The sequence below is a fragment of the Lagopus leucura genome, unplaced genomic scaffold (assembly GCF_019238085.1).
Source record: "Lagopus leucura isolate 7727_CA_CO unplaced genomic scaffold, USGS_WTPT01 Super-Scaffold_100026, whole genome shotgun sequence".
NCBI classification, from domain to species: Eukaryota; Metazoa; Chordata; class Aves; order Galliformes; family Phasianidae; genus Lagopus; species Lagopus leucura.
The window spans coordinates 120,835-146,274 of record NW_024962277.1 but is presented as its reverse complement, the minus strand read 5'-3'; the positions used below and the strand labels follow the sequence as shown (position 1 = coordinate 146,274).

Here is a 25,440-nt window from a genome sequence, read left to right as displayed (position 1 = left end):
CCCAGCAGTGCACGTGCTCAGGTGACTACAACTACTGCAGTTCACTGAGTGTTCAAACGTTGATTCTCTGTTTTATTTATTTTTGCTTGCAAAATTCAATCGTGTTGCCCAGCAGAGCAAACCGTTCTTAGAGAAACAACCTCCTGCTTGCTGAGTTCAGAGCTGCCTTTTAAGCCCAAGGGATGGGGATCACCACCATGGGGTCTGCAGCTGCTTCACTGAAGGATCAGTGGGGAGGTGCTCTGTGTGCTGAACTGCATCTCTGTCCGATAGGTTTGAGAGCACCGTGCAGGTGGGCAAACTGCAGGACCTCATCAACCGAAGTAAGATGGCGAGGTGTAGAGGACGATTTGTCTGCCCAGTCATTCTGTACAAGGGAAAGGTAAAGCTTTGTGGGTTACCTGTCTTAACTTAGAAAATGACCTTTCTCTGTGCCATTTGAACTGTGCAGCCACGTCTTCAGTCAGTTGTCACCTTTCCTAACGCTGTAAAAATCTAATCTTAGCTACAGGCAGGCAGCCTGTAGTGGTAAGTAATATTTGCTGTCTAGGCTGCATAAATCATAAGTGGGGACTTGAGGCTGTCATGCTCCACCCTGTCATAAACACTGCACCAAGGATCTAATGTTCTTCTATATATGTGCTCCTTCTGAAGGACCAAAGTTATTTGGCCTTTGAGAGAGGAAGGACAGCTGTTGTCACTTCCTGCCCCTTCCTCTTTCCAGCAGCGAGCTCCCTTTGAATAACTTTTATCCCTGAAGAGAAGTTCCCCTTTAATGTTCCCTGGGGAGGCAAGATTGCATAAACGGTCTTATGAATGTGTGGGCTTTGCCTGCAAGGGGATCTGTAAGGAAGTGAAATCAGATTTGTTTTCATGTGGATTATTTAAACTGTTCTGAAGCTCTGTAGGAGTAGTCTTGTTTAGAATTTAAATAGTTTAATTCAATTTTCTCAGTTAAGTTTAGAAACTCTGTATGAATAGCAAAACCATACCTGTGGCAACATTAATCTGGCTTTGCTGAAGCCTCTGTGGGCTGAACCTGCTGACCTTTTCCAGCAGAAGCGAACTGCCCAGGGTTGTAGTGGGACCAGCTGCAATTTTATCAACAGGAGCGTGGAAGGTGAAGTTCAAGGAGCATTAACAAAGCATAGGTGTTGCTGATTTTAGCAGGAATCAGCGCATTGAAAAGTGGAGATGGAAAAAGCAGCAGAAAAGCAAGCTACAGATAAAGACAATTTGGGAGTCTTACGTGTTTGGGGAGCTTGATCTGGATCAGGGCTGCGGGGGAGACTGCTGAGAGGCAGATCTGTGGGTACCAGCCGTGTCTGTGGAACGTGGCAGCACATGGGCCAGGGACTGGGTGTGGGGAAACTCTTGGGGTGCACGTGGTTAACAGTGACATCTTCCTCCAGCATATTTGCAGATCAGCGACACTGGCTGGCTGGGGAGAGCTCTATGGGCGCACCGGTTACAACTACATCTTCTCAGGTCAGTGAGGAGCCGTGTGTCACTGGCTGCTGATTAGGCTTCTCAGTGCTGGGAAACAGGGCATGAGGCCAGTCTGGTTGGGAGAACAGGTGCAGAACTCTGTCGTGGACCAGCTTGTGGCAGGCCTGAACTGATAGGGCAAACTCTGAAATCTGTTTCCAAACACCATAGCACAGGACAGAGTGCTGTACTCACAGTGCAAGAGGAAGTAGCTGAAGAACTTGAAGCTGAAGAGTGCATTGCAGGAACAGCAGCAGAGTAGGCAAGTGAGGCAACCCAAAGCATTCAGGGTACTGATTCCTGAGTGCTGATTCCCAGGTGCTGAGAGTGGGAACAAATAAGACTTTGCTATTGCTAGATAGTCATTGGGAGTCAAATCCTCCTACTGGGTGCTATGGAGAACTCCTCAGGAGAGTGTTGGGCGTCTGTAGTATAGGCTCTGGAGCTTGGCTTGGCAAAGATCTGTGTAGCACCATCAGGGGTGTCCTTCTAGCTGTCAGTCATGTGTTTGACCTGCTTAGGTCTTTTGCAAGGATAAGGGAAGGATGGGCTACATTACAGAACATGCCCTTCAGGAGAGAGAAATGGGGAGAATTGTTGAGAGAAACATGGAGAGATGGTGCCAATCCATAACACCGTATGCCTGTAGAGCTGGAGATTGTTGGTTTACACAAGTCTCATTTCTTAATGCCTTCCTTGCAGGGGGTTCTGACGATGCTTGGGCAGACGCAGAGGACATTTCAGAGGAAGATTCTGCACTGAGGTTTGTATGCATCACTGACATGAGTTCATTCCTTGCTTTTGAAAAAACCTTGAATGCTAGTGGCTGGCTGAATCCATATGACTGGTGCTTGTTAATCTACTGCCAGAGGAGGAGTCAGAGACAGAAAGATACAGGGCCGTTTAAAAGAAGTTTGAATTACACAGGAATTTTTACTTCACAATAAAAATTAGATCTCCAAGGTGAAGAAAATATTCATCTTACTTGCTTGTTGCAGAACAAAGCAAGATATGAGAAAGGAGACCCTAAGCACTAACTTTGCAGTATCAGCTCAGTGCATAATCTGACTCTCACCTGTGGAGACAAGGCTTTTCCTGTGGGCCTTTTTGACTAGAAGCAGTTCAGGAAAGAACTACAGCAGTATCACACAGGCAGTGGTCGATCTTCCTTGCTGATCTCACTTTGCCTTGTTCTGTTCACAGAAATGCAGACTCCCAGCTGTTTGACAAGGTCAGAGGACATGACATCAAGCTGCTTCGGTACCTCTCTGTCCGATATATCTGTGACCTGATGGTGGAAAACAAGAAGGTGAAGTTTGGCTTGAAGTGAGTCTGGATTCGTTTGTTTTCCTACAGGCTTTGAGTTGCAGCTAGCAGCCCTTGGGGCATTGTTACGGGGCACGCACTCAGCAGCCTAGGAGCAGTCACCAGAAGGGCAGTGCAGGAGGATCTGTTGGTCAGTGCTGTAGAGAGAAGCCCAAGGTTTTATTCCAGAGAGGGCTGTATCAGTGAGCAAAATAACTCCTTTCACCCATCCTCTGCAGTCTGAATAGGCTTTCTCTGCAGAGCTTGAGGTAATTTTACAACTGCTTCTCAGAAAGGGGAGAGTTAAAGGAGCGCTCTGCTTGTATGTAAGAGTAGGTAGAGATGTTTTGCCTGGTGTTTCCCTTGAAAGAAAGCTGTGATGTTTTGGGGCTGCACCTGTTGATCTGAATGTGTTGCATAAGTTCTGCCCCTGACGGCTCCTGAGCTGAGTCACTGTGTGGGGTGGTGCAACAGGTACCTTCAGGATGCTGCAGCTCCTCAGCAAATACAGTACAAATGTCTGCTGTTTTCCTCTCGTCCTGTGCAGTGTGACGTCTTCTGAGAAGGTGGACAAAGCTCAACGTTACGCTGATTTCACGCTTCTCTCCATCCCATATCCAGGTACAGGACTGATGTCCAGAGGGACTCCCAAGGGACAGGTGACAATCTGCTTCTGGGGACTGGGAACTACCTGTGTGTGTGGTGGGATGACTGAGGCTTGCTTAATGTTTCCTTTGTTTGCTCTGGAGAGGATCTCTTTTAAACAGAATGGTACGTTGAATCCGGGTGGTGTGGAAGTGTCAGTCTGGGGTGGCAAAAGAATTTCTTAGTGTTTCTAATGAATTCAAGCACAGAGAAAAGTCTGAATGGTAGAGCTGAGGTTAAGACGGCCTTTGACTCCAACCTGCTACGTGATGCAAAACATGGCACAAAGCAAGCTATATATAAAAACAACAGTTCTTAGGAATTTTTCCTGGTTTTAGTGCTTCCAGAGAGCCTCTGTAATATGTTCTCAATGCTAGGCATAGCAGTTAACCTGAGCCTGTAGTCTGTGATTGGGATGTGAACCAGTCCATCTCCCTGGCTAGATCAGTCCCTGTGCCTAGCAACCACTGCTGGGTCACTTGCTGCACTCTTCAAGATGAGCTGAATATTGCTGGCTGGCTGCTGCTCTCAGGCTCAGTAATGTGATTGGATATGAGGTTGCTGTGTTTGAAGTCTGTCTGTGAGATAGAATTTTTCTTCCTTGCGCACAAAGGAGGAGAAGGGGGGTGAAAAAAGGAAAGTGGTTATGCATGATCCGAACCCACACCTTTCCTCTATGACTTGTTGTTGCTCTTCAGCACCCAGGAGGTGGAGTACATGGAAAGAGGTGTATTTTTTTAATATAGAAATTAGTGACAACTGGGGAAGCTGCCTTAAGATTTCTGTTGAAGTTTCCTTACAGATGGCAGAGGTGTACAGAAATGAGTATTTCTGATTTCTGTAGCACATGCTGTAGGTGTGTATCACTGCCATTTGTCTTGCTAAATGCAGATCACAGGAGAGACAGTGAGCACTGATTCTTTGCATTTGTAAGGAATGAGGAGACAGTAATTCCATAAAAATAAGCTGTGGAATTTTTACTGTGTGGGGATCTGCTTAGTGCACTCTTCTGGGACAGCCGCTGTCCCTTAGTGGCTCTTCAGTGCTGCACTAGAGATAAACCTTATCAAACTGGAAACTCCTTGCTGGTATTGCCTGATTTTAGCAGTGCTTTTCCAGAGGAGAATACTGTCATTCTGTTAAATCTGAGTCATACACGTCTACAGATCAGGAACCCCTCTGGTACCTGGCAAAATGCAGTGGTATCACACAGTGGTATGTTCTTGCTAATGTTTCCAGGTTTGCATTGGAAAAGATTATCTCTGAGATTGTGAGATTCTCTTATTGTAGATGAATAAACAAGTGTGCAAACGTAAGCTAGGGTGAAAGATTTAGGTTAAAACAAGGTATCTGTGGAAGCTTATGTGCTCTCCAGTGCAAAAGCCCTCCTTTCCATCTGACTGGTAGTTGGCACTTGTGGGTGCCAACGCTTACTGCTATAATCCCTCGTTCTTTGCTTTAAGCCTGTGTTTAATTGGAGTTAAATCTCAACTGACAGTTTGACTGGCTGTGTGGTCTCTAAAACTAGTCTTGTCCTTCCACATACCTGCTTTTCACCACTGACGTTACTTATGACTTGCAGACTAGGAATTGTTGCTTGTGCATGCACAGGGCTATCTTGGTGATGTGGGAACTGTGAAGCTTACATTGCATACACAGTATCTCAGGAGAGGAGTTTTGTGTAGCCTGCAGGCATCCGCAGTGCTAATAGTGTTGCTCAGCTGTGACTAAGTGACTGCAGTTTGCAGCAGCGACTTCAAATAGTTGTTTGAGAAAAACAGGAGACAGAGGGCAGAAACTTCAGGAGGGGAGGGCTTGGAAGTTGTTGTGTAGTTATGCTTCCTTCATATACAGCAATTCTGGTGTTTGAAAGGGGAGGCTTAAATGTGACAGAAGCCACGGCTTCCTCTGACAGAGCCCTTTCTTGTTACCTGCAGCAGATGCTGTGTGAAGCTTGGCTTTCCCCAGGCCCTGCCAGCACATCTTTTGTTGATTGTTTCTCACCTGGGGTGCCGGGCTGATGCCTCAGATCTGCACAAGAGTCAGTGGCCCTGGGAAGCGTGGGTCCTGGATGAAACCTGTTGTTTGAGAAACAATAAACCAGTCCCTCAGACTCCACATTGCTGTGCCTTTGGAGTTTGCTCTTTGCTGTGTGAGTGTGCTTACTGCTGAGTGCTCTGAGCTGTTGCTGCTGGGAGGCCATGCTGCACACTGTACTGATTACTGCTCTTCACTTCCCACAGGCAACACTTTTGGTTCTGTGCTCTGGAGCCCAGGGCTGCCAGCACTTCCAGTCCCACAGGGCCCAGATATCAGTTAGCTGAACAGTTGCTCGTTATCTCTTGTCTTGCAGGTTGTGAATTTTTTAAGGAGTACAAAGACCGGGATTATACAGCTGAAGGTCTCATATTTAACTGGAAACAGGTACAAAATGGAGAGCTGTGGGCTTTACTGACCTCTTAAGCCTTGGTTGTTCTTTTTTTTTTTTTTTTTTTTTTTCAAATCCTGTTGTGTTTTTTATTTCTCTCTAATTATTTATTTGTTCTAGGATTATGTAGATGCTCCATTAAGTATCCCAGCGTCTGTGACCCAATCTCTCAGTATTGACTGGAGTGAGTACCAGGTGAGGAAAGTAGGCATCTCTGTGGGAGGTCAGAGATTTAATCAGGAAGAATCATTAAAGATCTGAAGTCTGTCTTGTTGCCGTCTCAGTAATCTGGTTTATTCCATATCATCCCAGTGGGAGTGAGGCTGCAGACTTGATTGTTCAGAATAGCAGTGGAAATCCTCTCCCCAAAAGCTCTGTGGCTTGGCATGTCCCAAGGCAGTTAACACTAACATCAAATCTGTTTCTGTAGCTTGTGTAAGCTAGCAGTCCATTAGGGAGATAAGGCAAGGAATGTGCCAGGAAATTAAAAGCAGTATTGCTTCTTAGCAGTCTTAGCACATGCCTGCAATAGGCAGACTTTCTTGGCTATAGAGAAGAAAGGTCGACTTTCCCTTATGTGAGTAGTAGCCACAATAACTAGGCACCTTCTTAGTGAATATGCTATGTGTTTGTCCTACTACAGCCAAGGAGAGAATCGTAACTGAGCACAGTGTGTCTCCATCACTTATTGCTGCCACAGCATCACTGCTGGCAATTAACTCTTCTATGTTTGTCCTGGTTCCCACAAGGGAACATCACCTTGTATCGATCGGTGCATGCCATTTCACACAGCAGTGGGCCTGCCAGTCCCCCAGCTTTTGAGACAACAGGCCGTGTGCTGCTCTGCAGCTGGGAGCACCACAGGATCAGCAGAACTCCAAGTGCTGGGGCACTGTTTGTCTGTCAGCATGAAAATAATTCGTGAGTGCCAGCATAAGCAGAATCACAGAGAAGTAGCTTGCAGTGTTGAAGCAGAACTAATGGGACCTCAGCTTGTTTATGACTAGAAAGTTGTTCAATAAAATACTGAGCAGCCAGTATTTCAGAAAGGATATTAATAATTGAAGAGGGCGTAAGAAATAGATGCAGAAATGAAATGATCTGAGGATTGGAGGTGCTTCACTTAAGGCTAAAGTTCTTGGTCTGTTCAGCTAATCACAAGGGTGATGGGGATTGACTTGATTAATGTGTAAGTACATTTACAGGAAGAAAATACACATTCTAAAGCAACCTTCAATCTAGGGAAGAAAAGCTGTACAAGATGCAAAATCTCAAGTCTGAAATCAGTCATACAATTGAGGAAGAGCAGTCTGAATGTTATTTGTGAAGATTTCTGTCAGAACAGGGTGCTCAAGGTGTGATGAACTGCGATCCCCAGACTAGGTGTTTGTTGGGCAGTGCTGCTGCTGAGCACAAGCTTCAGGTTGTGTATGGAGTAGATGAAAGCAAGTTTCTGGCTTGCAGTGTAGAGGGATAAAAGAGATAAAGGAGCGATTCCTTCAGGCAAAAGCACAAGGTTGGGTCCAATTGGGCAGATAAGACCTTAGAAGGATGTGTTTTCTGCTCTGGGTTTTGTGTGTGTCCCATTTCCCTACTGTTCTTGTTGCATAGGATTTAGAGCAGGGTAGTATGTTCTTCCTAGCAGGAGTTACAGGTGTAGTTGCACAACATGCGTGCACACAGTGAGGTGTTTTGTTGCTGGGGGTCGACATCTCTTACCCCAGTAACACTGTCCTAGTGAAACATTTGTCCCTCTCCTTGTCTTTTTCTTGCTCATGCCATCCCATGTTCCTTGATTGAGTTCTGGCTTTGATCAGACTGCTAAAATTCCCTGCATCTTCTCACGGCAGTGCTTGCGGGTGGCATGCTTGAGCATCTTCTTATGTGCTCCACCTTTTTTTCTTGTAGTGCTGGAGGTCTTTGGGTTCAGAGCCCCTCTGTGATGTTGCTGCCACTTGGATGTTTCTGCAGAAGCCCAGTGCCTGCCTGGAGCAGCCTGCAGCAGTCAGTCAGAGAATTCGGGATGAAGTGCTCAGGTTGTGGGGCTGGGCTGCTGATCTTGTTCTGCTCACCCTGTCTTTCTCCCTGCATTGCACACACAGCTGTAACATGGCTGCCAAAGCATTTTGTTAAGTGCACACGTGTGGGGGCAGAACTGGGTCAGCACTCCGTGGGTGTTTACCGGCTCGCTTCAGTCTGAGCACAGTCTGCTTGGAGCTTTGGGGCTGCAGGCAAACAGGCTATGTGCCAGTCACACAGATAGTAATGATAGCTTTTAATTGTTTTAATTTTTTATATTCCTGCCAGACCAGAGCACCTTTTACAGAGGTTGGGTGGGAGTGGTTAGAGGACCAAGGAGAAACTCATCACTCCAGCAAATGGAGTTATTTCTCTGGTAGACAAACAAGGAGTATGGCAAGCTCTAAACCACAGAACAACCTCCTGCTTATCTTCAACGTTTCTTTTCTTGCACAGAGCTGGGACCTCGTACAACAGACGCAGAACTACCTGAAGCTGCTGATCTCTATCATCAATAGTGATGGTAAGGCAAACTCCTTTCTCCCAGCAGTCCAGCTGGAGCAGTTGCTTTCTCCAGAAGATCAGCTGATAGTGCAGCTGTGGGTCAGTTCCCAGTACCAAAGAGTCCCTTCATGGAAAGCTTCACTTCTCTCTCTTCAAAAGAGGGTGATGGTCCTCACACCTCAGCACTCCAGCTTTCTTCTTAAAGAGATGTTTGCTGATCTCTTGAAGATTCCACAGAGCAGGAAGGATGTCTCAAAACTAAAGTTTTTACTGATTTAAAGAATAGAGAAATGGCTGCTCCTTTCCTTGTTGCTTCTTAGTTGTTATTTTTTGGACCACCTGTGTTTTATCTCCCCAGTCTGAAGTCTCATGAGGCAGCTATTCTGGAGTTCCTTTCATCTTTTGTCACTGCAGTCACCCCAGCCATTTGAAGGGGAGTATTGCCATAAGTTGCTGTCCCATTCCCTGTGGACATACAGTGACTTTATAAAGTCAGCACTGTTGGTCAGATAGAGCCATGGCTGTTCTGCCTGCCCAGCCCAATGCAGACTCTCCTGCAGATTGGGACACACTGCTGGGACTTTCTCTCTGGAGAGCAGTGGAGTGGTGCCCAGTGTTTGCCTCTGCTCAGTTTGTATCAGTCAAAAAGGCCGATAAGACTGAGAGTGAGTGTTCAGTTGGAGCAGTATCTCTGATATGGGGATAGATTGTGATAGTGGTTTGTAATTGGGTGAGTATATACTCTGGGCAGCAAAATGATGTTCATACCTAGTGACTTCATGTCCTGAGCAGCTGTCAGAAACAGGACAATCCGTCAGCCAGGGTTGCTGACAACCCAGGAAGCTCTGTGCAGGTTTGTTGGCTGCCCTGTTCAAGACAAAATGTTCTGACTTGGTGACAGCTCTGTTTTTGAGCTCAGGTTGTGGGGACGGAGAGTAGCTTGTCACTACAGATCTGCCATAAAGAAAAGTAATTACTCTATTTGTTTCCTCTCCTTTCTGCTCCCACCTGGACCAGATGACAGCGGGCTCCTGGTGCACTGTATATCCGGCTGGGATCGAACTCCTCTCTTCATCTCCTTACTGCGCCTCTCCTTATGGGCTGTGAGTACCCAGCTGATCTTGTAGGCCTGATTATTTGGAGGGTGAGTGGCAGTGTCACACAGAAAAAGCTGGTGGCAGCAGTTAAGGTTCCTTTTAGTTATCTTGGCTTCAGAGAGTGTGTGGACTGGCTTTGATGTGGAGTCCCACACACAGTCCTGCCATCAGACTCACTATCACAGGCAGGTAGAACAAGGTATTTGCAGCTTTGCTCAGGGGATTCTTTGTCCTGAAGACTGCCAAGATTGTCAGGGTTTGGAACCCTGTGTGCAGTAACCAGGAGGGTGTCTGTCTCGTTCTGCAGGAAAAGCAGAGCAGGCTGGGCTTCTTGTTTTGCCACAAGAGTTTTCTGTAGATCATACACACTCAAATCCCAGTCTCCAGGATTGCTGCTTGAAGACTGCCTCTCATTTGCTTCACAGGATGGACTGATCCATGTGTCCCTGGAGCCATCTGAGATTCTCTACCTGACGGTGGCCTATGACTGGTTTCTCTTCGGGTAGGCACACTAAGGATGACATCCACAAGCAAACTTGTGCTCCTCTGCTAATCCTGGTTTCTGGGTGTGTGAGTGACCTCTCATCTTTGTTCTCCCTCCAGGCACATGTTAGTCGATCGACTCAATAAGGGAGAAGAGGTGAGTGTCTCATCTGGAACAGTACCTGAACTTTCTGTTCTGAGGGTACTTGTTTATGATAGCAGTGTTCGTTGCCTGCTTCCTGCTAACATCAGTAGTTTGATTGGGCTTCAAAAGGACTTTTGAGGTGCTGGAGATGCAAGGTCAGAGCCTTGCCTGTACTTCTTGATGCATAAGCTGTGAGAATGTGTCTTTAGGACCACAGTTTGATTGGTTGGTGTCAGTCCTCCTGGTTCCACACTTCAGCTATTGGTGTTTAGGCTCCTGGTAAAGGAGTGCCAGGACTTGCTCAGCAACAAGAAGGGAGTCCTAAGACTCCTGGAAGTTTGTAGTCTCGTGTGTTAGTCCTGAGTGCCTGCCCTCCTGCCTGGGTGCTGCTCATGGCATATGTGCTATCACAGATGCATGGAGTTGCTTGTGCTGGTTCTAGGATGTGTATCTGAAGTTGCTCAGGTGTACGAGAAGGCCAGGATGGAATGTTGGCAGCCCTTTGCAGTTTGGTAGCTCCAGATTCCTTGCTATCTCCCTCCTGCCAGCATCTCCTCACCAAGATAAGAGGCTGCATGGAGCCTAGGCTCATTTCTGAACTGCTCTTCTCTCTCTTTTTGCTTAGATTTTCTTTTTCTGCTTCAATTTTCTGAAGCACATCACCTCTGAGGAGTTCTCTGGTGTGAAGTCACAGAGGTAAGGAGCCTGTGCTTGATGCTGCATGGGCTGCAGAGCCAAGGAGCTCGTTAATGCTGTTCCTTTGGGGAGATGGAAGCCCTGGTGTCCTGGCCCAGTTTTCCTTAATTTATTCAGCACTCTGAAGGCTGCAAAATGGGGCCGAGGCTTGTGAGGTGCCACGTTGTGCTCTGAAAAACTGCCCATGCTGAAATGTGCTTCTACTTAATGACTATGTGGCTGTTTTAGCACGGATGGACCAAAAGATGTGCACACTGTCCAGCACTGCTGGGAGGAGTGGGGTGGCTGGTTTTTAAGAGGCTGCTAAGCATTAACCTCTTCCTAGTTCAGGAGAGGCAAGAAGAATCAAGCTGTGCCCTGCAGAAGTCTGCTGGCTCTGAATTAGCACGTGACTGCCTGCAGCCTGTTGCCAGCCTGTCAAAGCACGGGGTGTGTGGGCTGGGACTGTTAGGAAGTGCTGCACACCAGCCCCAGCCCCTCTCCTTTGCCCCTGTGCAGCTGATGTCCCACTGCTGTGTGCAGCAGAGATGGGCTGTGGCTATGGCCAGCCTCCACACAGCACTGAAACATGGCTGAAGTAACCCTGACTTTTTCTTCCCCAGAAGGAAGAGTTTGCCACCTGGCTTCACCTTGGAAGAGATCTGCATGCTCAGTGAGTGCTTCTGCTGAGCATCAGTGCCCTGTGGTGCTGGTAATGGTTGATCACTTGGGGGCTTGGGTTGCCAGCAACAGGGTGACTACAGATGGGTATGCTTCCCTTGGGCCTTGCTAGCATTAGGCCCTCAGGGCAAACAGAAAGAGTATTGCTTTAGGGGAGGGAGAGTAAGTGACACCAGGCTGGTTTTCAGGTGGTTCTGTTTGCTTTTTCCTAGAGCAGAGAGACCGAGGCAGCACCACGAGTCTGAGCAGCGACTTCTCCCTGGGGATGGAAAGCTCCCCTGGAGCAGCAGGGAGCTTCACATATGAAGCAGTGGAGCTGATGCCAGCGGGAGCACAGGCCCAAGCAACATGGTGAGGAAATAACCACTCAGTGGGATGCAGAACAAAAAGATCAGGCACTGAGCACTGTAGAAAAATGCTCTGAAATCCCTCACTATCCAGGTCTGCTCTCTGTGGCAGATACCCTACAATAGGGAGAGGAATTCAGTAATCAGAGGCTTTGCCACTTGGAGAACACCCCACACCCATGTCAGGGTGTCCCCAGTGAGATACAGCAGCTTTTGTTCATTTTCAATAGCTTTGCTGTTCAACATTGTCCAGAAAGCATTTCATCACTTCTCAAAGATCATTCTAAACTACATGAAAAAATGACATTTGGCAACAGCCTCCCCAGGGATCAGCAGAGAGACAGAAAGCTTCCTTGTCCTAAAATGAAATTTAATCTGTTGATAAAAGAGTTTATACAGGAGATGGTGCAGTTAGTGGTAGGTGGACTATGGGGCCAAGAATCCCCTCAAAACTTAAATCCCTCTACCTACAAAGTGTGTGAGATGGAAACAGGGTGCTTCTTCAGGATACTTCTGGGAGAGGCTATGAAATGATGGGGGTTCCCTGCTGGTAGAGGGTCCTGTAGGAGTCTGCTGAGTATGCCAGTGACTGTCTGGAAGCAGGGACTGGGGAAAGTGTCTGATGGCTGCTCTGGCACGGGTGTTGTGCTTGTGGAGTTTCTGGTGCTGTTTGGGGATTTCAGAACCTTTCTGTAGAGTTGCCCCTCTCAGTTTAATTTTTCTCTCCTCTCCCTCAGCACATATGAAGATGCTATTTTATATTGCAATTATTTTAAATTAAATCTGGGTTGTGCTGGAGGCAGCTGGAAGTCCTCTGGGACTGAGCCTACAGCCATGCTAGTGGCAGCAGCCTTTCTAAGGCACTTTGTGAGTCAATTTATAAAACGCTGAAGCAGGGAAGAGAAAATCTTCCTGCAGAATCACAGGACAGCAATATTGCCCTCCTTCCCCCCAAACCATATTTGCCAATTTTTAATTACAGAGTCGTCTTTAACACAAAGAGCCTACTTATCCACAGCAAAAATTCTGCAGCAAGTAGAGAAGAGTTTTCCATTTGCATGTCTACAGAGTAAGAAACTGGAAGGGTTTACATTGCTCTGAACTATGCTGTGGGATGCTCAGGACACGTGGACTGGATCATGCAGCCCAAAGCACATGTGTGATCTTGAAAAGATGTGGCAGTGGCTAGAGCACACTGCAGGACATCCCATCTTACTTGTATGTATCAGGGCTTGATTTTGTGATGCATTGTGAGCCCTGCACAAGTGCTAGTGAGGGAGCTAGGCATGGATGTCTTGCTGCAGCCTGTTGGGGCTGGGTAATCTGGAGAGCAAGCAGAACTTATACAAACATTGTCACTGGCAGGGAGTTGGGCTGTGCATAGCTAAGAGGGGTGTACATCTTTGTACTGTCCTGAAAAAAGTGGGCTCAAGGCCTGCTTGCACAGAGAGGCATTTGTTTTTTGGCTTTACAAACCTGACTGCCGGCTGTGCTTGGAGATGTTGGCAGCTATGATAACGTGAGATGAATAATGCTTGAGAGAGTCTGTGGTGTGATATTTGAGGGTGGACACACTTCAAGAAGTGAAGGGAGGATATCATGCTTCCCACTGTATGATGAGCCTGTCTTTAGCTGCACTTGCTGACAGTTCTTGATCCCAGTGAAAGCTCGGGGGCCCTTTTCAGGAAGAACTGTATCTTCTCTTTGTGTTAATTTGCCTTAGTTTTTTCCTATTTATTTGTGTACATAGCAATATCTTTGCCCATTTCACTGTGCTGTTGAAAGGGGAAACGTTCTTGGGACTTCTCCAGGAAAAAAAAAACTAATGTAAAAAAGAGAACCTCCTGAATGTGGAGCAGCAGTGATGTGAATTAGTTTCAAATCCGTGTATTTGTTTAGCATGTAGCTGGACAGTAATGTGAGCTAAGATCTGATGCAGCAGTGGACAGCAAATTGTGCACAAGAGCAAATGCGTTGGCTGGAAGAGAAAACAAAATTGTGGGCTGTTCTCACCCAGAGGGAGAAAACTGAAATGTACCTGTGTCTGGAGAGGAAAATAACACTGGTGTAGCATCCCTGCAACCCTCATCAGTAGGCAACAACACCCACCTGGGCTGGGCTCCTCGGCTGGTACACTTTGTAGAGTTTAGAACAGAATGAAATGGTCTTTCCCTGCTGGGAGGCCCCTTGTTTGAGGTGTTTTTACAGCTAGACTAAACAAAGTGCTCACAGTATGTGTGTGGGCTGATGTATTCTCCTGTCTCTGAATTGCAGGTCACGTGGATGGTGATCTGTAAAAGAACAGGTTAAAAGGGTTGAGCTCACTGTACCCCAGTCACTGTGCAACCTGTGACTCCTTGAGAGGAGGCAGGTTTGGGGGAAACATGGGTTTGTAGCTGCTGGTTGAAATGTGGCCTGTTGTGGAAAGGATTCCTACTTGAAAAATGTGAGAAAGCCAGCTTTCTCAACCAGATCTTCTGTCCTGCAGGAGGAAGAGCAGTGCGTCATCACCTCAGGCCGTGCTCTGGAGCAGGGCACAGCAGTCTGAAGACAGGCTGCCTTCTGCAGGGATGGTTGAAGTCAAGTCCTCCAGCTCCTCCTCATCAACCCATTCTGATAACTTTCTGAGGATTGGAAGCAGCCCACTGGAGGTGCCCAGATCCAGGTGAGATGGGATGAAGCAGAGCATTTCTCAGCAAAACAAAAGCTGGGTAAAGAGTGCTCGACTGCCTGCGTACAGTTCTGAGAACCATGGAGCAGATGGGTTTGTATATACAAACAGGCTTCAGGAGGCCTGTTCTTGGTGAGCTTGAACTTGTGGGAAATGCTTGCCACCTAATACCAAGCCCTGCCTCAGCCCATCTAGAGGAGTGAGGAACTGTGCCAATAACAACTGGGTGTTTGTTCTGCCTGTCCTTACACCTGCCTCAATTCCACAAGGTCTGGCTTCTCTGCATTCTGCATGCTCTCATAGCACTCCTTCTGTCAAATGCATTTACAGGGATACGCAGTGGTGGCGTTTTGGGGGGAGGAAACATTTCAAGCCAAGCAGACCTTACTCTGCAGCTATTCAGGCCCTTTTCCATTCAGCGATGTTTCTGATACTGCAGAGTGAATAACTCTGGCTGCTGGTGGTGAGCAGGGAGGCAAGCTGTGAGTGCTGGGACAGCCCTGAGGGTCTCCTGAAAGGCTGAAAGGTGCAGCTGGGAGATGGGGACTGGACCTGGGGTGGGGTTGGGATAGCTGGTCTCTAGAGATCCCTTCCAAACCCCACAGTTCTGTGATTCTGGGTCTAATCTCATGCCATAACAAAGGATATCTGGCACCCTTCTGAAGTCTGCTGCTGCAGTAGGGCAAGGTAGAGTGGTGAGCTAAGCTAGGGAAGAAAGAACAGAGCCTGTGGAGCAAACATCACGCATTTAGGCCGACAGGGGATAAAGAGGCTCTTAGATAAGAGGTTGCTGTTAACAGCATCAAACGCTTGTGTTGTCTCTGCAGGTTTTCTGAAGAGTCTTTTTCTAGTGAATTCCCTTCATAATAGCCAGCAGCCACATTTTAGTACATTCTCATCACGTGGAAAATAGTGACAAACAAGTAGAGCATTGAGAATTTATATGAATGTTTACCAAGGTTCTTGATTCCAGAGCAAAATCACTGACAGTTGTCATACATGACGCTAACTGTTCTCCCCAGGGAAAGAGATCAATAGGATGTTTTTCAGTTGTTGCTGGAGCCCACCTCTGCATTCTCTGTCAGATGAAACAAGTCTTCCAAGAAGAAAGCATAATACTGGAGAGAAAGCAGCTTGTCTTGTGGTCTGCTCTTGCTCGTAACAGCAATGCCTCTGCTGCTGCGTGCAGTCTCATGCCATTCCCAAGACATAGGTGGCTGCTCAGTACTGGGCTGCATAAACTGCCTGGTAGTGAGCTTGCAGCAGTGCTTTGGAAGCTGTTTATAATGCTTCAGTTGGCCTCTACTCTGTGGGAGCGAAGGAGGGAAACAGAGTAGGCAGAACAGCACCACAGGAAGGGGCTGATCGCATTCCCTGGGGTTTGTGTTCCTGGGGCTCAGAGCTAGTAAAGCCAGTAATTAGCTTTCCTCTGGCTGTGTCTGGTTGAGGAGTTGATAAGCTTTTGGATGTTCAGTGGCTGTCAGGTGTTTAGAACTGGCATCCCCAGGGCTTGAGGCAGTAGGCAAGCACAGTGCAGAAGCTTGTTACTTCCCAGGCCAGTCTCTGGGGATGACTTTTCACTCTCCCAGTGAATAACTCTGAGAAGTTGCAGTATTCCCGTTATAAGAGGTAAATGTTTTCTGGATTCTGCTCTAAGCATTTCTTTATGACCTTTGTACTAGTTTCTGTTGCAACATAAAGTTTTTATAACCTCTCAACACAGCAAAGGTGTATCAGCCCATCCATGGTCCCTGTTGACCTTTGTGAACAAGGCAGCGTGAAGGGCTGAGCAGGGGAAGAATGTGCATAGGGTGAAACAGAAGATAAGAGGGAACCTCCTTACACCAAGAGAGCAGAAAAATCCATTGTGAGGCCAAAATGGTGAAGTCAGCTGATGCAAAGGTGATAACCTGCTGGCCTCATGCTGGCTGGAGATGGTGTATATTTGTATGCTTTCATCTCTGGTGTCACCTGGGTTTCCTCTACTCCTCTCCATGCAGGCTAGAGGATCACAGAATCACAAGGTTGGAAATGACCTGCAAGATCATCTAGTCCAACCAACCTCCCATTAAATGAGCCTGGAGACCCTGCTGAAAGTGGGTGGAATTGTCAAGGCAACGGCTGAACTGAGCTTATCTTTGAAGCCAAGTCTTCTGGCACCACTGTGCTCCTTTGCCTCGTAGTCCCTTGCCAGATCAGCCCGACTCTGGTCTCTGCCCTGCCTGCCTCCTCAGGATGCATAACACTGATGCAGCTTTGCTAGCTGAGGACTCAAGCAGTGCATTGCCTTGTTGAATGATGACGTGCCTTACATCTGTGTGGCCTGAGCATGGTAGGGCTTGTCTCCAAAGAGAGATCTCGCTCAGTTTGGCTGTGTCAGTCTGAATTTGCCCAGTGAACTTCATGCAGGTAACATACAGGTTATCACAGTATCTTCAGCCACCATTTTTCATCTTGAAGGAAAACTAGCGTCCTTTTTTGTGAAGAGAAAGGGTATGTCTGTGATGGAAGGAAGAGTTAACTTCTCTCGCTCCCTGAACAATGCCAGGACTGGGATGGAAGGGCTGTAGCACAAAGACTAATCATGATGCCAAAAACACCTTTATCTCTGCAATACTGCTGCAGGTTAGCACCCTAGCCTCTTAAGATGAAGAAACTACTGTACTTGACTTCCTAATCCTCTGGTTGTGTGGCCATAGCAACAAAACACTTAACCACTGCAGCAGCAGTAGAGGAAAAGTGGTTGCTTGTAAAATGCCAGCAGGCACCCTCCAGGCAGTTTGCATAAACAGCCCAGTCCATGTGCTGGCAGGCAGGGAGCTCAGCAGGGAATGAGAAGGGGAAGCAAGCTGGCCGAGAAATGAGCAGCATGTGAGCAAGCTGCTGGGCAAGGAGCTGGGGTGTCCAAAAGGAAGGAGCTGCACGTGCCAGGTGAGCCAGTAGGAGCCGAGCCCCTCTCTTAGCTGGGGTGTGACAGCAGCCTCCTTGTCATCCCATCCTTTGAGTCCTGCTTTTCATCCAGATGTCCTGGGTGATTCTCGTTAGGCAAAGCAGTACAAAGGCAGATTTGAAAGGCAGGCTCTCACTAGGCAGCCTTTCTAGCTTATCCCAGTGGTAAGATCAATCTGGTGAGGGCAAACGTGCGTGAAGATGCAGCACAGATGATTTACAGTGTAGGACAAGGTGCATCTTGTTCTACAAACTGAGAGCTCTGAGTACAGCAGAGAGTGTGTATCGACTCAAAGTCCTTGCCTGTGAATGGGCACTGTTAGATGCAAACACAGGACATCTTTTACAAGCCGCTAATAATCTAAGCATCCCATGACACTGCAGAAAAACCCTGTATCTGTGTCAGGGATTTGGTGTGTGTGCACATACTGCTAACGTGGATTAGCAGATGGATAATCTTTGGTTGAATGTGCTTTTGCTAAGTCAATTAAACAAAAGCTGTAGTACTGTAGTCTGAAGAGTTAAGCCATGGAGGAGCTGCTTTGATCAACAGTCACAGAGAGCTCCCTTGTTGAAGGGCAGGAGGTGCTTTGGTCTGGAGAGGGTGCAGTGAACACAGGGAGGGGCAGGGAAGCTGCTGTTCCTTAGCTTTGGGTCTTTGGTAGTGGTGAGACTGCACGTGCACTGTGTCTTTTGCTCCCTACACCCACCTGCCCTCGGAGCTGTGTCTGCGATGTGACAGCAGTAAGACTCGGGACAACCGCAGCAGGACAGGAACTGCTTACAAGAACGTTTTCTGGATCTGTTGCAAGATGATGCCACCAAAGCAGCTTGCCAGGACGCTGGCTGGCACGTGACTGTGCTCCAACATGGTTGTGCTCGTGTTGCTCGGGCTGCTGCAGCACCAACAGCCTGCAGATAGCCGACTGGGATCCAGGCAGGGCCGTCAGCGTGGCTCCCTGCCAACTGTTCCCACGCACAGGTGGGAAGGGCTGCCCTTTACTCCAGGTTGCCACAGTCTGCCCGCACACACGGTACCTACTTCACACTTGCATTTGAGGCACAGAGCATATGCTGGCAAATGAGCTGCTTCCTAAACAGCTCTAGGTATGTGGAAACGTGGCAGGTGAGCGGGGGCAGAACGGGGCAGGATGAGAGCCTGGCTGTTGGGTGCTTGGCACTCATCTCACTTAGGTATTAAGGAATGGAAGGATTCCTGGTTGCTGCTCTGCCTCCGGTATTGGCCCTTCTCTGGCAAACGGGTGTCCATGGGCTCTGAAATACTCTTATTTTGTGCAGCATGTTGCATGGGAAGCGCTGACCTAATTAAAAGGAATCGTTTCAGGCTAGGAATTGCCAGTTTGTGGACTGCTAAAGGTCCTTCCTTCTGTGAAAGAACAGCTTGCAGCTCATCTCTGTTTTGCTAATCTAATTTTGTTAATTTTGCACTTTTGAGGGAGTTTCTTCCCACTCGTGGACCTGAGGAGGTGGGTGTGTGAAGCTCACTTTCATTCTCTTTCTGTCTGCCATTGGATGTCTGTGGCAGATACAGCAACTTGAAGCCTTGCTGTATCTCCTCTTTGCTAACCGTGTCAGCTTTGCTGTAGCTGTCCGGCTGCTTCCCAAGCCCCTCTGAGCTATCCTTAAAGCTAGCCATCCTCTGGCAGGGCTGTCATATGTTGCAAACCTGTTGTTCTTACAGGTTTGGGGCCCAGGCCTTTTATCCCAGTATCAGCAGCTTGCACTGAGGCACCAGTGAAGCCCTTTTTGTGTCTGCAACAAATCTTTGCAAGGAGCCTTCAGGGGTACGAACACCAGGAAGATTTTCACCTCTGGCATTAACTAGATTGCACTGGTTAGCCTACAGATCTGGTCTTGGTCTCAAGCTCAGCTTTTAAAAAGCTCTACCACCACTGCAGCAAGCACAAGGTTTCTCATTTTGTCTCCCCATCCTTTCTCTCCCAGCCTTCGCCCCTGCTGTTTCGAGGCTGTTTAAGGTGATTGTTGGTTGTGATGCTGCCTCAGGAGCCTCACTTGAGAAGAAGGTGGCGATGGAAGAAAAGTGTATAATGGTGTCACAGCTCTGCTGGCTGCACTCAGATATTTAAGCAAGGAGAAGTGACCTAGACTCAATGCAGAGTTGATCACTGATAGTTTATTCACTTAATCAGGTGTTTATTCTGCTGTCTGGAACAGAGAAGCCAAATCAGCTGACTTGAACTCCTAGATTCCTGTGCTGTTAGGTTAGATGCAACTTTCTAAATGCTAGCTACCTGGAGCAGAATAGAGAGAAGCAGCTCATGCTGTCTGACAGTTTGGTACTGGGGGACTCCATTTCTGAAGTCTGCTTTGGGATAGGGTTCCCTTTTCCCCTGCAGATGGGCGAGTGCTGGGAGTGTGGGAGCACACTGCTCTACAGGAAGGTGTCATACATCCAAACCAGCCCCTCTCTGCTGCGTGGCCAGCGCTGAGAAGGAGCAAATGTGTTTGGGTGGTGTTTGAGCACTGCCACTTTGCACAGCTGCTTGACAGGGCCAGGGATGCTAGGAGGGGTTGGAGGGCTGCAGAGCCACCAGCCAGTCTTGTGGGAGGTATTCGATGCTTTCATCAGCCTGTCAAAGATGAGTCTGAAGAGGTGACTTGGTTCACCTCCAGGAAGTGGTGTAAGATTGGTCTGCTTCCAGCCAACAGCCATGGAAGATGGTCCAGCAGCTGCGAGCCAAGGCTAAATACCCAAAGCAGAAAGCAGTTGTTCATCCTCTTTATCAGAGATGTACGTGACCCATGTGAATTATACTGGACAGACACATGTCCCTGGTGCCTTGGATCACATTTTGCTCTTTTGCTTGCCACATGGGCAGAGGCACCTCCTGGTACCACACTCTCCCTTTGCAAAAAAATGCAGATTTCCATTCAATTCCCTTCATCTGTATATGAAGATCCCATCCCAAGCCCATCTCCACTGCTCTGCTGTTCAGGCTCTCCACCTTCAAAACCCTTCTTTCTGCCTGGACCCAAGCCTGTCCTCTGGGCAACTTTGTACATTTCTGATGGTAACACTGTCCTTGTCTCCTTTCCTGTACTTAAGTCTGTTGCTTATACATCTCTTCACTGCTTTAGCTCAAATTCTTGTCACTCCACGTGTACCTAAGTTGCTCCTATTTTTCCTGTCTGTCCGTCCTGCACTTAAAGCAGCAATAGTCTCTTCTTTCCACATTGAAGCAGTGTTCCTCCAGTCCTGGTGTGCTTCTCTCTGGCTTCCTGCACTGTGCTTCCAGCACTGCACTGTGCTCTGCCTTGTCTCCTCTGTTTTGTCTCCCAGAGGCAGGGAGAGGGATAGATGTCAGTAAAAAGCTGCTCCGTTTGCTTTATGAATTCCTTGTATCCCAGGGAGGGTTATCCCTGTCTCATCTCTACCAGTATGTGCTGCAGCTCCAGATCCAAGGTAGGAGATGCCCTTGTTCCTACTGCAGTGTTACGTGCTCTAGAAAAAACACCTTTTTGGAAGAAAGCATTTTCTCAGTGCTAGGCACACAACTGCTCTCTGAACTCACTTGGTTCACCTCACAGCCTGAGGACAAGTGTTGCACAAGGCAGTCAGTGCTCTGTTCTTCCCATTTCTTCCTGTGCTGCCCTTCCAGAGCCTGGACCTGAAAGAAGAGGCATTACTCAGCCTGCAGCTGCAGGATCACCAGCACTGCCAGGGGAAGCTCGTGTGCAGCTCGGGGCTGTATTTCTCAAGCTTGGATATATTGATCAGACTCGCTAAATGCCAGGCTTAGATCTGGATCACAGATGGACTTTACCCTGTGTTTCCCCATTCTCACCGAGGCCCTCCATGCTGTAGCAGATCCTGTGGCTCTGGCTGCTCTTCTGGCCTCTCGGGGAGCAGCTGCACTGCGCCACAGCTATTCTTAGCTGTGAAGACAGCATGCGAGTACCTGGCCCAGCAGAGCTGGAGCTCTTGCACTGCTCTGTGCTCGGCACATCTCAGATAAATTATCCACAAGATCTTGGTAGTGTGTAATTGAGTAGCTCTGCCACAGGCTGTGCTTCCAGCAGTGTGCGTGCTGCTGTGCAGCAGGGCACAGTAATGGCTTGCTCCCAGAAAGCTGAGACTTCAGGGTTCCACTCAGGTGATTTTGCCCACTGCTTGGATTTTGGAGGGACTCCTCAGGCTCACTTCTCAGCTTTCTTGTTCCCTGCTTTCCTGGTGGAAGGTTACATCCTGCAAGCCTTCTCTTAATTATGTTTCACATTCTAAAGTTGCACCTCCCCAGCACAGCCCACCCTCCTAATCCGGGGATGGAGCTGCAGGGCGGTGGGTGCCCCAAGGCACAGGGACAGTCCTGCTCAGCGCTGGTGATACTGCCTCTGCAGACCGTGGGTCTCTAAATCTTCCTCACCAGCAAGCCAGTCACAGCCACAGCTCTCCATCAGGCTTTGCCGTTGCCCTGGGATGCGCTCACAGCTGAAATGAGCTACAGGTGGATGCTCCACATCTGTGTGGGATTTGGGGCTGCTGCATCTCGCTAAAGGGTCTCACTGTTCTGCATGGCCATCTGCTTCTCGCTAGCTTTGATCTGCCTGGCTCCTGAGGCACCTGTGCCGCTCGGTTGCCTCACCAGCTTGGCTCTCCTCAGGCAATCAGAGGAAAGGCCTGGCCCGGGGCCGAGCCAGCGCTGCATGCTGCCCTGCTGCCAGAGTGCCAGCACTGCTGGCACCGGCGCTGCTGGCGGCCGTCCCCCTGGCAGCGGCGCAGCGGGAGGCGTGTGGCTGATGACCTGACTGATGGCCCCATCTCCCTCTCTCTCTGCCCCAGATCGGCGGACCATTCTCTGCCCGGATCTTCCGTTTCCACAGACTTTGGCAGCTGGCAGATGGTGACAGGGTGTGGCAGTATTCGGGAGCAGGCAACCCTGAGCGCAGACGCCTCTCTCCCTTGCAGCTTCCCGGATGAGTTCCCTAACACTTGCCTGTAAGTGTCTACAATGTAGCGTCTCCCCAGGCTCTCCCAGCTGGCTGCAGGCGCTGGAACGTTCCCACCTGGTGCTCTGGAAGAAGCCTGGCAGCCTGTAACAAGCTGTCCCATCTTCACTGCCTTGGTGCTTTCCGTCTGCACGTTCTCTCACTGAGCTCTGAAGGAAACCCACATCTCTTCCATCCAGCGATGGGGGGCACAATGCTTTCTGTAGGAGAAGGCTTTTCTTGCTCTTCTTTGAAGACAGTGAATTTGGGCATCCGTGGAAGTGAGCTTGACAGGACAGGACTGCTTACCCTTGCTTTTGGATCTTGCTCATCTCCATCTCCCTGCTGGGTTCAGGTCTGTGCTGCAGCAGGAGAGGGGCTTTAATTCTATCACCCTGCTTTGCCTGGTGGTGTTTGCAGGTGCTGCATAAGGCTGGGGCAGAGCAGCAGCCCCTACATCGTGCAGACGGTGGGGAAGCACGCAGCCCTCCCTGCATAGAAAGTCACCTCTGCAGAAGCTTGAAAGGCAGGAGCTGTGCTTTAATTGCTGTTAGAGCAGAGCCTTGGTGTGTGCCTTCAGGCTGCAAGCTCTCAATCAAGCAGCTGAAATGGCAGCTCAGGGGCTGCCACTGGCTGGCTGCACTGGTGGCGTGCCGCTGAAGCTCACAGTCCCGTAATGGAGATCAGAGTATATACTTTGGAGGTAGAGCAACATGAAAACAAATGTGTGCTGTGAGACACTGCCTGGTTTGGCTCCTCTGGGAGCTGCCTGCTATCTTGAGTAGATCCAAGCAGCTGCCCTGTGCAGGGCGAGATTCACAGGGAGTGTGGGACACTCTTGCCACCAGGTTCCCTTTCTGCCTTGGCAGGGACACACTGTGCTGCTCCTGTAGTGTCTGGGCAGTGCTGGGGGAGGGGAGCAGGAGGGAAGCAGAAGGGACCAAGGAGCAGATGTGCGATGCAATGACTGCTCTGTGTCCCCCAAGCCCAGCGGTGCTGCCTGGCTGCTGAGCAGCAGCCAGGAGGTAACGTCAGAATGGGGAATGTGGCAGGGAGAAGCTAGGCGCAGAAGCTACCTGGAGGCTCTTGCTGTTTGCAGTTTGGCGACTTGGGAGGTTCAGAGGGTGGGGAACAGCAGTGCTGCCTCTCCCTTGGGAGTGCAGCTGAGGCCATGAACGCCTTGCCCCATTCAGCTCTTTGCTTGGGGTGCTGGGGGTTGTGGGGCCAGGCCCAGGCTGCTATTGAGAAGGGAGTGCAAAGATGCAGCACTGAGCCTGCCCCAGCACCACCTCCTGCTCCTGTGCTGCTCAGGAGCCTGCTGTGGCTTTATCCTGAGTGTTTGCAGCCCAGCACAATGTGAGTTTGGGGAAATTAAATTCCAATTAAGCTTCTGCTTTGCATCACAGGGCAGGGTGAGGATGTGGCACTGAGGGACACGGGCTGTCGGTGGCCCTGCACCTCTGCGCATACCACTCCATAAAACTGTCTGCATGTTAAGCTGTCCCATAAAAGATGTGAGAGCCCAAAGCTGCAGGACCTGACTGCTGCACACCCTCCCTTACCTCCGCAGTTGCCATCTGAGATCACTGAACATGGAATATAAGCATGCCCTGCTTTCATCCAGCTTCTTTTTCATGCTGGCAGCTTTGCGAGTTCCCCATCCTAATGAGGTTGCCAACGAGCATCTTTTCATGTGTTCAGAAACGTCGCCTTTTTTACTTCGCCCTCTGGCTTCTCTTCATTACCAGACCCTGCACAGCGGCCGGGCGGGCTGTTGCAGCAGTGCTCACTGTTTACGGGCCTCCCACCATATCCTCTTGCTGCCATTTCCAGACTGAAGCTGTTGGCTGTGGGTGGTGAACGCTTCCATTCAAATGAGCTGTGCCAGTTTCGAGGCGGCCCAGGCGCTGGGGAGATGAAAGAGAATTTCTGATGGGGAGTTTTGAGCTGTGCCCTTGGGGCGACCTCTGAGGAATGCCTTCCTCTCGCTGGGCGCCGCAGCGAGGACAGGTTTGAGCCACGGCACGTGGAGCTGCTGGCTCTGAATGGCCGCACTGCTTTTTGCCACTTCCCTCGTTGGGAACCTTAAGTCCTCGCCCTGCTGCACTCTGAGCCGGGGGCTGGGCTGAGCTGAGCTGGAGAGGAAAGTGGGATCCGGGGAAGGCACTGAGGGCTGTGTCCCGCCTGTGCACGGCTGCCTCCTGTCCGTGCTCCTTGCCAAAGCTGCTCCCTGATGTGTGCGTGAAGGGGCAGCGATGGCTGCCCGCAGCTGAGGTGGAAGTGGCTGTCCAAGCACGGCACAGGTGGCCGGGCTCCGTCTGGAAACAAGGGCAGAGGCGGCACGGGGGCTGATGTCAGCCAGCAACGACCGCGATATCTATGCATCTAGGGTAGGGGGAGAAGCCAGGGGGCGGTGGAGAAGGAGAGCCGGGGGAAGCTGCTGGGATGCTGCAGGGGCTGAGCAGGGAGGCAGCAGCGCTGGTGCCACAGCCGGGGCGTTTCAGGGCTGGCGCTGCCTCCCTGCGAGCCCCACAAGGCTGTGGGACAGCCGCAGCGCTGACCTCCCGATTGTGTCTCCTAGGCTGGTGTCAGCGAGCGACCGCGAGTCCCGGCTGGAAGAAGTGCGTTCCGCCTTCCTGGCCAGCTACAGCCGGACCATCGGCCTGAAGGCCGTGCCCCCCAGCCCCTCGGGGGCCATCGGCGGCCTCCTCGAGCAGTTCGTGCGGGGCGTGGGACTGAGAGGCAGCAGCACGCTCTGAGAGCCGCCACGTTCCAGGACGGATGGATGGAGAACCGGGGACCCCTGGCCGAGCCGGGACCCCCGTCCTCGGGGGCACGCGGGCACAGCACCGAGCACCCGCTTGTGATTACCCTGCTCGGGGCCGGGGAGCGGCGGGGGCTCCGAGGCGGCCCCGCAGTAAAGACCTCCGTGTGCCGACCCCTGGGCTGCGTGGTGCCTGGGCTGCGGGAGGCGGGCGAGCTGGGAAGAGCCGGGGGGCGGCGGCGCGGAGGAGCCGGGAGCGGCTCCGGCGGGG

General features: G+C 49.8%; 1 protein-coding gene across 4 annotated transcripts in view; it reads left to right on the top strand.

The window, feature by feature from the left end:
• The window catches only part of MTMR14 (myotubularin related protein 14), a 29,763-nt gene extending 4,420 nt beyond the window's left edge, over positions 1-25,343 (top strand). For 3 of the 4 annotated variants that reach the window (XM_042880147.1, XM_042880148.1, XM_042880149.1), the window contains exons 3-19: positions 274-382; positions 1,413-1,488; positions 2,191-2,251; positions 2,692-2,814; positions 3,341-3,414; positions 5,792-5,862; positions 5,987-6,061; positions 8,342-8,408; positions 9,407-9,492; positions 9,912-9,988; positions 10,090-10,126; positions 10,740-10,810; positions 11,413-11,462; positions 11,683-11,821; positions 14,306-14,482; positions 22,260-22,415; positions 24,987-25,343. In XM_042880147.1, coding sequence (XP_042736081.1) covers positions 274-382; positions 1,413-1,488; positions 2,191-2,251; positions 2,692-2,814; positions 3,341-3,414; positions 5,792-5,862; positions 5,987-6,061; positions 8,342-8,408; positions 9,407-9,492; positions 9,912-9,988; positions 10,090-10,126; positions 10,740-10,810; positions 11,413-11,462; positions 11,683-11,821; positions 14,306-14,482; positions 22,260-22,415; positions 24,987-25,164 — 1,627 coding nt within the window. In that variant the 3' untranslated portion in view covers positions 25,165-25,343. Of the gene's footprint in view, positions 1-273; positions 383-1,412; positions 1,489-2,190; positions 2,252-2,691; positions 2,815-3,340; positions 3,453-5,791; positions 5,863-5,986; positions 6,062-8,341; positions 8,409-9,406; positions 9,493-9,911; positions 9,989-10,089; positions 10,127-10,739; positions 10,811-11,412; positions 11,463-11,682; positions 11,822-14,305; positions 14,483-22,259; positions 22,416-24,986 lie in introns of all 4 variants that reach the window. The other variant, XM_042880150.1, reaches the window with a different exon arrangement.
• Positions 25,344-25,440: the final 97 nt, after the last annotated feature.